This window comes from Pelodiscus sinensis, chromosome 5, assembly GCF_049634645.1.
Source record: "Pelodiscus sinensis isolate JC-2024 chromosome 5, ASM4963464v1, whole genome shotgun sequence".
NCBI lineage: Eukaryota > Metazoa > Chordata > Testudines > Trionychidae > Pelodiscus > Pelodiscus sinensis.
In genome coordinates, this window is record NC_134715.1 from 120,035,871 (window position 1) to 120,050,736 (window position 14,866).

The window sequence follows — 14,866 nt, forward strand, 5'->3', positions numbered from 1 at the left end:
AAGTAAGAATTCATTGTTGAAATAGTTAATGAGTACCGGACCAGCTGCATTTGACTTTATGGATAGCCCCTTTTTCACATAAACTCCAATGTAAGCTTACAGGCAGCTGTGTGCATTTTAAATTAGTCTTTGATAAACAAGTTCATGCCAAACCTGTTGTTTGATGCTCATAGTTACAGTGTATTTGATTAAGTTAAGAATCATGGTACACTATGCTAGCTATGGGATATTTTCATTTGATATTTCCAATCGTGGGGTTAAGGTGTGGGGTGGTGGAAAGAATTACTGTTTTTTCCCCTCAGAATCTGGGATGGAAAGAGGTTATTCAGGACGATTCCGCCATTAATGTGGAAAAATCACATTCTGCTGTATAAAGTAACTTGGTCAAAATGAAGGACAATTATTAAGATCCTTAGAAGCTCAAGAGAAATGAGTTAATTTTACCATTTACTGAGTTAATTCAGTAGAGTTCTTCAAATGATTCTGCATTTTATGAATGAAGAATTCGGTGTGGGTGTGGTATTGAGTTATTTAGCTCCAGAATGAAAGAGCTTTATTCATTTTTAAACCAGGCTGTCTTTTTTTTTTTTTTTATACACTAGGTATTCACTGTAAAACTCGACTGTAGCAGGTGTGCTTTTCACTTGCTTTTGAGTGAAGTTGCTTTCTGAGCTTTGCCAGGCCCAGAGTGATTATAAAACACATTCTGCAGGGAAGTACCTCCACTGAATCAGTTTAACTGTCACTTAGTCTGTCTTTCTGCTAGACTTGCATCGCACAGACCATTTTCTGTTGTACATAGATACTGGTGCATAGGTAAACAGATGTTGTCTCAGATGTGCTGGAAGATAGGATAAATTAAGCTGGGCATGCCAGTCTCCTTTATTAGACTTTTATTTCATCCACTGGATTTTTAGAATGGGGAAATACTAGCTTACTCAGGATAATACATTGCTTTTCTCCAAAATGTACAAACCTGAAAGAGGCTTCTTAATGCTAGTAAAAGTTACTCCTTTTAAATAATTGTAAGCCACTCATACTCAGATTTTACTATTTGAAAGTGACAATGCTATTTCAAAAGTTAACTGAGTATTGGCATTGACCATAATCGAATGCATCAAAATATTTAAAAAATAAATTGAATTAGCTGTTTATATATCTGAGAGTGCAAGTCATATGTTGCAAACTGGCATGGTGAAAAGCTGAGATTCAAATAAATTATTTTTCTTTTAAATAAGTTTGCTTTTATTAATAAATGTTTCCCTTGGATTTAGGATAATGATGAAATCACAAACTTTTTCATGTTGCACTGTTTTCCACAATAAAAGAAAATAAATTAATTTCCAGTTGTTATGCATGATATTTAGTAGCATAGTCTCTTTACAACCTTTTAAAAACATGAAAGATGTGGTAGATAGCTTTTTACGTACAACCTTTCATTCAAAGGCTCCCAGAGTGCTTTACATACCAAATAGAGGAATTGTGGAGTTGGACAGCTGATGCACAGCACACTGCAGTTCAGTAGGGAGTGGAGACAAGCTCTCACTAGTATAAGTGTCATAGGAATTGTAATGTTCACTCAACACAGCCAGGATCTTTATTGTAAAGTCTTACCTAGAAGAAGGTAAGACTTCCTTTCCCATTGCCCTCCGTGAACAAGTATGATATCCATTAGTCTAACACAAAGTAGGGATGTCAATGAATAGTAGACTATAGGATTAACCGATAATCTTGTAGACTACTTGCATCCATCGTCTGTAGTAGAGGCAGCAAGCGGGGGAGCAGGAGCCAGTGCTGGGGAGAGCCACTTTAAAAGCCAGTTCCCCCCTGCACTAGCTCTGCAGTGCTGCCTGCTGAACGAGTGCGTGTGCGCGCGCGCACACACACACACACACACACACACACACACACACACACACTCTGTCTCTGTCTCTGTGAGAAGGGAGGCTGCCATGAGTAGCAGCCCCTGTCCATGGGGGGGTTGTCAGCGGAACAGGCAGATGGTCCTCAAGGGAGAGCGGGTTTCTAAACTGCCTCCCCTCGTGGACCAGCTCCCTTTGCCATCACATACTGCTGCCTCTGATACAGAGGCGGCAGCAGGGGGCTCTCTGGGAGTGGGGCCAGGAGTTCACTGGCTGCCAGTCCCACCCCCAGGGACTATCAAACAATTATGTAAGCGACAATATTTTGTGTGGTTACACGACTGTTCAACTAGGCAGTAGCTAACATCCCTAACACAAAGTTTAAATGACCAATTACTTTGATTTCAGAACCTTGTCCAGGGAATTTGTACCCAAACATCCATTCCTGCAAGGTGTCAAGTGCCCTCAGCACAGTATGACTTCTGAAGCAAGAAACGAAAACTTATTTTAAAAAGCAAAGGTTGACCTGATACTGAAATGGTTTTGATCCTTTGTGGCTTCATGTTAACCACGTTTGTCTCAAAACAGCCTTTATCAGAAAGCATTAATATTAGATATAACTGCTTTTTTTGTATTTTAGTGTATAGGTACTAGATATAGTGACTGTACTGGATATGCCCATTTTCCCCTTTACACAGACAAATAACTTGTTCTTTTTTACTTTTCTCCAGAAATAATCAGTGGCTCTGCTGCACTTGTAGTTTTGGATTAACAGCCGGTATGAATTGATTGTAATAAGCGATTCTAAAAACCGGACAACAGGGAGACGCTCACCCCCCCCAAACCTAGCTCACAACCCGCACAAACCACTGATCCAACTGCACAATGAGTGCCCCCACCAAACCCCCCATTCACTAGCCAAATAATCACCCCACTTGCCATCTACATCCGGGGTCCAAACCCTCCCCTCTATTCTCTACGGGCTCCCTAGATAAGCTGTGCTCCAAACCCATCCACCCCTCCATCCTATGGAAACCATCTACTCTATGCATTCCTCAATGAAGGGCCCTAAACAATATTCCAGAGGATGAAGGCACCCCACCAGCAGGCCCCACTCAGGGGCCACGACCAGGCCCCCAGGGGCTAGGTCCCCCCACCCTAACCCAACCGGCTACCGGATGTATCTATTCGCTCACCCATGATTGCACCAATATGTCTATTGTAATGTATGTATTGTTTGTTCCTAAACATTCTCTAAATAAACGTCAATCTGTTCTTTTTTTGTTTAAGTTAACGTCAGCAAAATATTCCCAACATCTTTGCTTTTTTAATGCCTGTGTAACAAGAATATAAACACACCGGATTTTTTTGTTTGTTTGTTTAAAAAAGGGGGGGGGGGAGGAGCAAAGGGAAAGAAATTGCTTCCAGTGTGAGACCTTTTTTCATCTGAGAGTGAATTTTATGGCCTTAATTATAAAGCCCTTTAAAATGCTGGTTATAATACAATGCCAGCACAACCTAATAATGTTGGTGAGATTGACATCTGTCAGTAACTAATCAGTGCAGTTTGAAGTTTAAAATTAGACATTTACTAAGTAATATGTTACAAATCTTTGTCAGATAGATGTCAACTTAATTCACACCACAGCTAGCTTTACTGGTTTCAGTTCTAGATATCTGCCTTCAGTAAACTGTGCTTTTTTTTTTAAAAAAAAAAGTGCAAAATGATAATTTTAATAATGCATTGGGAAGGGAGTCTCACTTCTTGCGTGCTTATAGCTGCAACCATCCTAGATCATTAGTGTTACTAAATGTCAGGTATAGTAGAAGATATATAGTCCTGTATAAAAGTAAAGACGACAAATGTGAGTAATAAGAAATAATACCAGTTAGTAATGTTTCATAGACACAGGGGATCAAATTCTGTCCTCGTGTACACTGACAAATGCAATGGATTTCCACCAGTGCTTAATGAGAGCCAAATTTGACAGTGGTCAGTAGGATCATGTAAAACAGTTTCGACAAATTATTTGCAAGTTTTTAATTTTTGTCCTTTTTAGCAGTTCTTTCTCTGCGTGTATAAAAAATAGATTTTTCTTTTTCCCCCTGTGGGACACCTCGGTCTTAAGCTGCATGCTGTGACCAGCCTCTGTGCCGTCCCCTCTGGGCATGGGCTGCTCCAGCTCTGACTCCCACTTCATGCCTCGGTGGCTGCGCTGCTGGGGAGGAACTGCTGGGGCTGGGTTCCCTCCACCATCTCAGGCTGATTCCCTCCTCCCCCACACCGAGCTGCCCTGCATTGCCTCCACCATCTGAGACTGACCCCGCCCCAGGGCCACCCCGTGTCCCCTCTCCCATCCGAGCCCAATCCCCCCCAACCTTCTCACCCCTTCCACTGATACACCGCACCCCCAGCCCACTCCTGCCTCCTCCCCTGTGGCCAGACACCTACCCCTAGAGAGAGGGGGCTTGGTGAGCATAGTGAGAAGGGGGCACAGCCCACTGGTTTCACTTACAGATGATTCATCAGTGTCCAGTCTGTCAAATACTACTTCATTGCAAATTTCCTCTTAGTGAGTTAGCTATTCTTAGATAATGAACTAAGTTATATTCACTAAAGTGTAATGAATATGAGGGAAAAACTAATACCAGTAGTGTCCAACATGCTAGCCACTAGCCATATGTGGCTATTTGGCCAGTTGAATGTGGCTAGTTGACTTGAATGATGTGGCTGGTTGGCCGGTTGTGTGTGGCTAGTTCGCTATAGTAGTAGCCACTATAGAACTGGTTATATTCATTGGAAACTTTAACTCTCTGAATAGGTAGCCAAAGACACACTCCAATGAAAAACTATGGAAACATTGGATTTGGATTCCAAAGACCAATACTGTTCAGAAATGTCAACCTGAGCACCTATGAAGTGTCTTCTCATCTCTATGTAGAGGGACTTTTCAGCATAACTTGCTCCTGCAAAACAGAGAGTCAGGATACCCATTCAATAAACAAGTACCGAAAACGCAGAGATCTTGAGGTTTATATGCATTTTAAAGACATATGCTGTAAGTGTAATATTAACAATAGTAAGCACTATTAAGAATAGTAAGCACTGCAAGCACATTCTTTGTATCTGTGAAACTGGAAATATGATCTTTGTAAGTTAGGATCTTAAATAAGAACTCTCATACTTGAAATGAAAAATGTGAATCAGATCTGGGGGGGGACCTTTTATAAATGGAGAGAGGCATGGTGGGGAGGATATGAACAGTTTTTCTTGAGACTATATAGTCTCACGTAAGAAAAACAATATATATATATTTGTGACTGCACAATTTTCCTGTATTCAAGAATGCCCCACAGTGATTTGTGTATCTGCCAGCTGCCCTGGGCACCAGAAGCATACTTCTGGGAAGGTCACATGCCTGCTCTTGTGGCTTCTGCTTGGTTCCCCAGCAGCCACTTTTCTGTTGGAAAGCAAAGAAATCTGTGGAGGGCATAAATTCTGCACATGTGCAGTGGCACAGAATTCCCCCAGGAGTGTTATTGTAATGCTATCACAGTCCATTTACTCCCATGAATCCTATGGCTACAGCTTCCAGCTTTTATGCAGTATCAGATGTTCCACCCCCTGAAAGTTGTTTTTTTTTGACAGTATTGCTTCCACAGTTGGACTGAGAGCATCCATTTGTAATTAAACATGAGTGAGAAGTCCAAATACAGTCAGACAGTGTTGCAGTAAGTGTCAGGAGGCGGGGCATGATCTTTTGGCACTAAGTGGCTAGATCCATGAAAGCCCTCACCTGTTTCTTGGTGATGGTATCTGGGTCTTCTGCAGGGCCTTTGTTTTGTTCTGTAGAGGTAGAACCCAGCCATTTCCCATGTGATACCAGAAAGATCCCCAAATTTGTTTGTTTGTTTATTTTGGATTAGCGGTGAGTTCTGCCTCCTTCAGAGATTGCAACACACAGACCATGCATACCAGATGGCCATATATTTAGCCTTCCCGAGACAGATGAGTTTGTTGGCACAGGATGTCGGGAGGCATCAAATTGGGAATACTGAGTGTTAATCCTGCTGAAGTCCATGCAAAATTGATTGGTTCCATTGGGTTTAGGAGCCAGAAACTTGGGGCAACATCAGGTGCTGTTGGATTCCTCTGTGATGCCCAGTCTTAATGTGGCCTGTACCTCCCACCCCTGGGTTTTGTGGAGATGCTCAGGAATGTGATGTTACACGTTCAAGCTTTACCTCTGGGCTGGTTTGCATTTAGACTTCCACAAGATGTGTGACCCTGACTGGGTGGAGGACATTATGTTGTTATGGGTAAGGAAGTTCTTGGCTTGCCAACATAAGAGTAAGATATTAGCACATCTTCAGCACCTGCTGATTGTTGCATCTGGAGTCCTAGGTCTTTAGGGAGATTCCAGGGTTTATGAACAAACTTTCTATTGCTCCCCCACTCTTAGCACTGGAAACCTGCTGCCTCCTGCTCCATCCTCCCTGGGGCAGGCAGACACGCTTGCCAGTGGTGCAGCAGCTTTGAGCGGCATGGCACCAGCATGGCTTGAAGGCAGGCTGCCTGCCTGAGTGCCCCGCTGCTCTGCCAGCTGGGAGCCACTTATGGCAAATGCCTCCTGTCCAGGGGAAGAACCTGCACCCTTCTCAACACCCCAATCCCTTCCCCAGGTCAGAATCCTCGCCTGGACCCAAACTTCTTCCCATACACGGCACCTCTTCCAAAACCGTTGCCTCAGGTCAGAATCCCCTTCTTCACTCAAACTCCCTCCCAGACCCCACACCACCTCCATTCATATAATAAAGTGTGACCTGTGACCACTTTCCAAAATTGGAAAAAATATTCCAAGCTATACATACAATACTATGAGGAATAATTTAGCTATAACCACTCAAGAATGAGATCCTGGTGTCATTGTGGATAGTTCTCTGAAAACATCCACCCAGTGTGCAGCAGCAGACTAGAAAATAGAATGTTAGGCATAATTAAAAAAGGTGTTAGAGAATGAGACAGAGAATATCTTATTGACTCTGTTTAAAACCATGTTATGCCCACATCTTGAATACCCCATACAGATGTGGTCTCATCTCAAAAAAGATTCATTTGCATTGGAAAAGGTTTAGAAAAGGGCAACAAAAATTATTAGAGGTTTGGAATGGGTCCCATGTGAAGAGAGATTAAAAAGACTTGGACTTGTCAGCTTAGAAAAGAGGAAACTAAGGGGGGGTATGATAGAGGTCTATAAAATCATGACTGATGTGGGAAACGTAAATAACTTCTCCTTATTCACTTATTCCCACAATATAAGAACTAGGTGTGTCCAAAGGAAATTAATAGGCAGCAGGTTTAAAACAAACAAAAGGAAGCTTTTCTTCACTCAGTGCACAGTCAACCTGTGGAACTCTTTGCCAGAGGATGTTGTGAAGAGTAGGACTTTAACAGGATTTTAAAAAGAGGTAAATTGATTCATGGAGCTTAGGTCCATCAATAGCTATTAGCAGGATGGATAGAATGGTGTCCCTAGCCTCTGTTTGTCTGGAAATGGATGACAGGAGATGGATCATGTGATGATTATCTGTTCTGTTCTCTCCCTCTGGGGCACCTGGCATTGGCCACTATCAGCAGACAGGATACTGGGCTAGATGGACCTTTGGTCTCACTCAGTATGGCCATTCTTGTGTACTAATTCTTGGAGTGGCCCCCTGCAAAAATTGCCTGTGCTGTGGTATAAGCTTCAATGGGCTTACATCACACCTTTTCTAAGACTCCATCTTCTTTGCCTGATTGTAGCTTCAAACAGTGCACTTGCCAAACCAACGGTCCATGCGCATCATAGTGACTTCCCACCAAAGTGATACCATCCTTGCTAGGCTTGTGTTGGCATTCCCATCATCACCTCCATACCAGAAAGAGCATTCATTATAACCGCATGCCTGTTGACTTCGGGAGCTCACCTGGATGATCCTGAGAGTGTAGGGTGCACTTCAGTGTTCTAGAACTACACACGGAGGGCTTGTGAAACATTTCTCCTGTTCATTCAAGGTCACTATGCCCTAAAAATGTCAGACATCATCGTGACCAGGGAGGAGTGAGATCTGGCCCCCTGTGCACAAAGGTCAGTCTGGGGAACTGGTTCTTTGGCAACCAGATTAGTCTGTCAGCAGTCTACCTCCCAGGAAAGCAGAATGTGCTAGCAGACTTTCACAGAAGGCGTTTTGCCATTGATTTGTGAGTGGGGGCTTGATGGCTCTGTGGTAAACATTATGTTTGCTGTATGGGGACCAGGGACCTGTTCACTTCTCAAACAAAGTGGAACATACACTGTTCCAAAGGTGCCCTGGGTCAAAGCTATACTCCTTCCATGGTCAGGTCCTCTGACCTGTGCGTTCCCTCCACTACCACTCCTGCTTCAAGTTTTTCACATGATTTCTCAGGACAAGGCATGGGTCCATTCTCATTGGCCTAGGGAGCTTTGGTTGCTAAACCTTCTTAATATGTCATCTTGAGCACTTTCATTATTCCTACATTTCCCAATCTCTTGACTCAGGGGAACAGCAAATCATTGGGCATCCCAACACAAAGCTGCTTCATCTCAAAGCCTGGTTTTTGCATGGGTGTTGTCCTTAAAGCGGTCGTGTGCTGAAGCTGGGCAGGACATCCTTTCCAATAGTAGGAAGGATCCTATTAGGACATGTTACCTTGCCAAGTGGAGGCCTTTCTCTGCCTGGGCACATCAGATGTTTCTCCAGAAGCCACAGATAAATATTCCTCTTGTATGGGACTTGAAAACAGTGGATTTCAATGCTGCCAAGTGGACCTGTAAGGAACTAAAGTCAGTGCCTACTATCCCTCTTTACAGAGCTTCGTCATCTTCCCACATCTTCTGACTAACAGGTTCAGGAAAAGCCTAATTAGAACCTTTTTCACCTAGAAAAAAACCTGCTTCCGAATGGAACTTGAGCCTTGTTCTCTCAGTACTGACCAGTCCTGCTTTTGGAACTATCCAAGAAGTTGCTTCCCTGGTAGCCATCATCTTAGTCAGGAGAGTTGGTGAGCTGGAGGCATTGACGGCAGATCCTGCATACGCTCTATTCCCTGAGCACAAGGTTTTCTTATGTAGATATCCTAAATTCACCCCCAAAGTAGTCTGGAGGTCTTTTTGAGATATATGATCTTGATCTGTATTCTGCTCCTTCCCCCTCTTCTGCTTCAGATCTTCTCTGGCTTGTGGTGGAAGAGAAACTGGAAAGGCTGTCAGTCCACCCCGCTCTTATGGGAGAGCATGTGTGATCACAGTGGAATGCAGATACATACCACACATCTCCAAGAATCCTCTTACAAATCAAAGTGGCAATTTTATGCTAAAATAGTTTGTTTTAAATTTAAGAAAATGTATTTTCATGTAAGTCTTTAAGTTTTGAGCCTGGAGTAAATCATCAGACAATTTAAATGCCAAGTGAGTGATTTATAATAACAAATATAGGTTCCAAACATTCAAGACTGCAAAGTATTACCTTGTTTGTATTTTTCCTTCCTTTGTTTTCTGCACTTTATGTGAATGGTTCTGCCTTTCTGCCAGATTGTAGGGTCCAGAATGCCTCTTGTATTTGTTTTGCACAGAGCCAAACATTTTGCGAGTGCATCCCTGAGTTTTGAGTCCAATATCAAAGGCTAGTGTAACCACATATGCTTCAATAGGGGAAAAGAGTGGAGAATCAGACCACCTATATGCGTATGATTTTTGCACAATCACTCTGTTCCGTATGAGGTAGCTGTTTACATTCATATAACTGCTTTTCCTTGGTTTGAGCTAAATTTGCTTGGTGTGCATAAAATTAAACTTCTGTGGTGGGACGGCAGGGATCAAATGCTTCTTGAAATGTTTAAAGTAATTGGAAAAATCAGAGATCTTTGTAAACTCTGTGGGACATGGACTGTAACTTCCATTGTTCTGTTTGTCACAGTAGGCACAAACTGATGCCAGGCCCCAATATGATGGAGGTAAGAATGTGAAATGTATGATAAAGCTGGCTCATGATATTGTATAAGCATCTCCGTTGCATTCATTAGTAATTATCATAATTGTAATTAGGTGCATAAACTACAACTCAGTTTTTAAAGAGATGCTGGATATGCCTTTTCTGGTGGGTGACTTGATGGAAATGCTTATTAACAGGCATGCTATAAAGGTTGTTAAATTCAGGATCCATTTTCTTTCAGGTAGAAATTTGTTCTTTAATTGTTGGTTTGCTTAACACCACTTTTTCTGCAGCCCTCTTAAAAGACTTACCCTGTCTAGTTGAGCAAAACAAGCCTGGTGGAGTGCGTATAGACTTTCTGGCTAAACTTAAATTGTGAGCGCTTTGGGGTCATAGTGATATTGTCTAAGTGCTGTACAATTTCGATAACGATTTAAGTGCCTTTTTCCCAAAAGAAACAGTATTTGAGAAGAGATGATAGCTTGGAAAAAAGCTACATTGCCAATCCCAAGCATTCTGAAATCATGAATAGGCCACAAAAGACCATGAGATTTGGGGGGGGGGGGGGGGGGGAATTGGAGGAAAGCAAGAGGAAGTCTCTCAATTTGCCTCCTAGTTTTTAACTTTTAGAATTTGTTTTTAAGCTTCCCTCCATACCTATGAGAGCTAGAAAACAGCAATTTTTTTTCTCACTGAGCAGTGAGATTCTCTTGTAATCACAACACTCCAGGAGCAGGGGCTTTAAGAAAAGCACCACGTCTTGCAAAACTTGCAAAGTAGCATTGAGAACTGGCAACAACACTGGAGTCAGGCATTTTAAAGGAAGTCCAAAGTACACATGTGGGATTTGCATGAAACTATAGCTAGCCTTTCAGGGAGAACTGAATGTTACTAACACACTTCTGAGGGGCTTTTAAACACAGCTAGGGACATGGCTAAACCCACATGTGAGATTTAATGGCTTGGGTAAAGTTGTGTAGCAAAATGCTCCAGTGAAATCACTTATTAAAACAAACTTCAGAAGTGTGTAGTGACTTGCTGTGAAATTTCTGAACCAGAATTTCAGAACTTGCACATATCAGCTTGCTTTCAAATTCCTGTGGGCCTTGCTTGCTTATTTGATTTGAAAACAAGGGTCTAGGGATATTTTCTTTTATTTCCTTCCTCCATCATTGTTTCCTATACAGAGTTTTAATATTCAGACATTTTATCACCCTACTCCTTCTAAAACTCTTTGAGCTTCTTTTCTTTCTTTACACAAAAGAATGCTTTTGGCTGATTGAGTTCCATCCATGGCCAACTGTGGGTTCTTTTGTTTTGTTAGTCCAGCATCCTTTATAAAATGAGGACCATTGAGCAAGTACTCACAGACTCCCCACTGAGCATGACTGTGCTTGAAAGGTGTGGTACTGTACTTGTGTAACATGTAAAGCTTTAGTTAGAGGCTTTTGAATGCATTTCAGTAGCTACCTTTTTGCTTTGTGAAAAGTAGTGGGATTGTGCTTGAGATAATAAATCCACCTATTTTCAGTTTGGCGTGGTTGTGACAAGTGGGTGAACAAAGAACTAGCTGAATGCATTTGCTGTTGTGTTGAAACCAGCCAAAAGTTCCCATTCAAGTGGCTTTCAGTGCAGTGTAGCTAACAGGCAATTTTCTGTTTTATGTACACAAATCTTCTAGAAAGACAGCTGTGCTTAGTTTTGATTAATCTGTAGTAGAAATCTGAATAAAGCTGACTAGAGAACAATTCGGGGGTTCAAGAATCCCTTTCCAAAAGCATAAATAAGTTTGTTTCCTTGTTTGAACTGAAGCAGTAACCAGTATCTACCCTAAGACTTAAAGGGCTAGGTAGCAAATATTTTTTTCTTCAGTCTGTAGATAGCGTCTATAAATAGGATTCACCATCTATAACTAGGATTCAAGTATCCTTAAAACATTTTCTTGTTGAATTGCATTATTGAAATTCACTGGTTTTAAATCAAGTGTAAATATGAGTGAAGCTCACATTCCCTCTTCATATATAGGATACTAGCACATTTACCCAGTATTGCTCAGGTCCTTAAGGAAAGGGTGCTGAAAGCGTGGGGGGTGCAGGAGTCCAGGGTTAGGGGAGGAGGGCTCTAGATGAGGGACTGTGTGTAGGGGTGTGGGCAGAGAGGGAGGAGAGCAAAGTGCCCTCCCTCTCCCCCCTCTGTCCCTGCCCTAGATTTGTACCTGGCTGCTTGCTCTTCCCCTTCCTGTCCCTGTCAGGGAGCGAGAACAAAGTGCACAGCATGTTTGTCCCCAGTAAGTTAGGAATGCAGACAAAAGGGAGTAGTCAGTAATGTTCCTGTAGGGATCTGGGTTGGAGGGAGCTTCAACTGCCCCCCACCCACATCCCTGCTCAAAGGGTATGTGGTGGGTAGGAAGCTCGGAACTGGGGCTGTAGTTAGAGGGATCCTTAATCTTTGTCCATATGGATTCAACTTAGTGTGTGTGCCCCTGATGCATGGGAGATCAGAACCTTTTGACACGAGCGTTTTTTGGGGCTATGCCTGTGCCCTGCATCTCTGTGTGCATTCCCTCCCGCCTCCTCCCTTCCGCCTCCTACCCACGCTGTGTCTCCCTTCCCCCATGAGGGCATAAGGGGAAAAGCAGCCTCCACCGCCTCTCACTTCACTCCTACACCCTATGGCAGCAGGACAGAGCTCAACAGCATGTGTGCTAGCTCCCAGGGTTCCATTTGTAGAGTCACTATTTGGTTACTTTGCTTAGATTAGTGACCACTTTCTACTTTCTTTCCTACAGCTCCATTACAATGTATTCTTGCTTCTACTTGGTGCCGAGGTGCCTTTTCATCTACAGGGCAAGATTTAAGCGCCTCCAGGTTCAAGCCATGCCTTTCACGGGATGGACTTGCTGATTGTATCCCTAAGCTAAAGAGCATCTACTCTCTGTGAGAAAGAGTAGTGTGCTGCTGATTTTTACTTAAACCAAATCAAATTCCTATTCTTTCCCTCAAGTCTCACTTAAGCCTGGGATAAACCAAGTTCTTTAGTTTTAGATATTTCATGAGCCTTTATTATTTTAATAGAATAAAGCCATTCAGGAAGTCAAACTGTTTATGGCATTAGGGAATACTGTAAAAGGTCAGGTTGTCTCTTCCCAGAGATCCAAATGGATCACTCAGGAAGCTGGTCTTCTGCTGCCTAGTAGATCTGGCCTTCTCTTGGTTTTCAGGGCCCACTCAGCTAGAAACCAGGCAACCTTTTTAGTATGCCTTAGAAATATTTATGTATAGGTCTCTTCAGGGAAGCCATTTGAAGCTCAGCTCATACCTTTGCCAAACATCATGCCCTAGATTAGGTGACTAGGTGAGATGAAAAATTGAGAGCAGAGGTTCGGCAATTCTTATTTGTCTAGCTGTAGCTAGGATTCCAGACACTCATATTAAGCTGGAAATTGCTAGCTAGACATTGTGAGATCAACATGGACAAAACATCTAAGAACTGCAATTGCTGCACGTTAAGTAACTGTTTATTTCCCAATGGATCTCATTTGCAGAGTTGCTATAAATTCTCTCAATTCTTTTACCTGTCATTTCTGTAAACATATATATTTTTTTAATTACAGACTCTAAAAAATTCAAAAAGCCTTTGCTCCCTTGATTATGAAGATGATGATGACGACGACACACAAATGAAAACAATTGTGTCATCCCCATGTGACTCACATGACTTTATGAACATCACCACCCCTGGTTCCAGTCCAGTGAAAGAGCAACTGAATGAAGTAAGGCATCATGGGTCATGCCAAGCAGGCTTCAATGCAAGGGATTACAAGAAGGCAGCTGCAGTGTGTGAAACTGATGAGGACACAAGTGATTGTGAGAGCACTGAAGAGGGCATCTTTCCGCTAGACTGCGGGGACTTGGATCTAGAGCAGATTGAAAACAACTGAGGCTCAAAGTTGTGTACTAGAATCAGAGTTCTAAATTTAAATTAGTGGATTACCTTTGCAATGCATAATCCATGTCCCTGAATCTCTGTATTGCCTATCATGGGCCTGTGTTAGAAGAAATGTTTCAGGTGGGGGAAAAAGGAACCATTATTACCTGTTTATAGTCTATTGATCAGTATATGAACAGCAAAAGATGACTGGTGGTTAAATGTTATTTTGAACATTGAGTAACTTTGATTACAAATTTCCTAACAGATATTTTGCATTTTTATGGCTTTTACAGTTCTGGAGAAAGGATCTCTATTTTGAAATGAATTTTCTGAAGGGCATTCTATAAAACTAAATCTGTCTACAGTGATTCTGGTGCGGGTATATGTTCCATTTGTTAAAGAGCTTAATGTGAAAAGTGAGTTGCATAATTAAATTGGTAATAAACCATTGGATATCTGGAGGTCTGAACTCTTAAGTATCTGGTTGACAATTGGTCCAAAATACTTAACTGTCTCCTTATACAGTGAGTGGTTATAAAAGTTCATAACATGTACAAATGGTTTTTCATACATTCAAGACTTTTTGATCAAAATGTAGTAGTGACCTTAAAGGTTAACATTTTCCATGATTTTACTACTTGAATTGTTTTTCTAGCCTGAAGCAATGCTAATTTAGGTGGGATAAAACTGCAAGTAGCTGCCCACCTTCTTGGTCATCATTATGTTTTCTGTGGTTCAAAAGAATGTACAAGAGCACTTGAACTTTTAAGCAGGGACTTTGTAATGATCAATTCCCCAGGAGGTGATCCCTTCAGCAATACTAGAAGGAAGCTAGTCCTTGAATTAAATAAAATGACATTTTGCTTTACATTTGCATGTGTTTGTGAATTTTATTGGTTGATATTTGAAGTCTTTGGCAAGCATTCTAGTGTGGTATCTCAAACATGGGGATGTAGTTTTGGATTATTCAGATTGAGGGATTTCAGAGATAATGGTATTTTTCACCACTCTTCAAAATGTAATACTAAATTATTAGTGACCATTATAACACACAATTATGAATGTGGTTAAAGTGAAGGAAT

The 14,866-nt window shown here is 41.9% G+C and overlaps 1 protein-coding gene across 5 annotated transcripts in view; it reads left to right on the top strand.

The window, feature by feature from the left end:
• The window catches only part of FAM53A (family with sequence similarity 53 member A), a 95,886-nt gene extending 81,234 nt beyond the window's left edge, over positions 1-14,652 (top strand). For all 5 annotated transcript variants that reach the window (XM_075930909.1, XM_075930907.1, XM_075930911.1 and 2 more), the window contains one exon: positions 13,468-14,652. In XM_075930909.1, coding sequence (XP_075787024.1) covers positions 13,468-13,794 — 327 coding nt within the window. In that variant the 3' untranslated portion in view covers positions 13,795-14,652. The remainder of the gene's footprint in view (positions 1-13,467) is intronic.
• Positions 14,653-14,866: the final 214 nt, after the last annotated feature.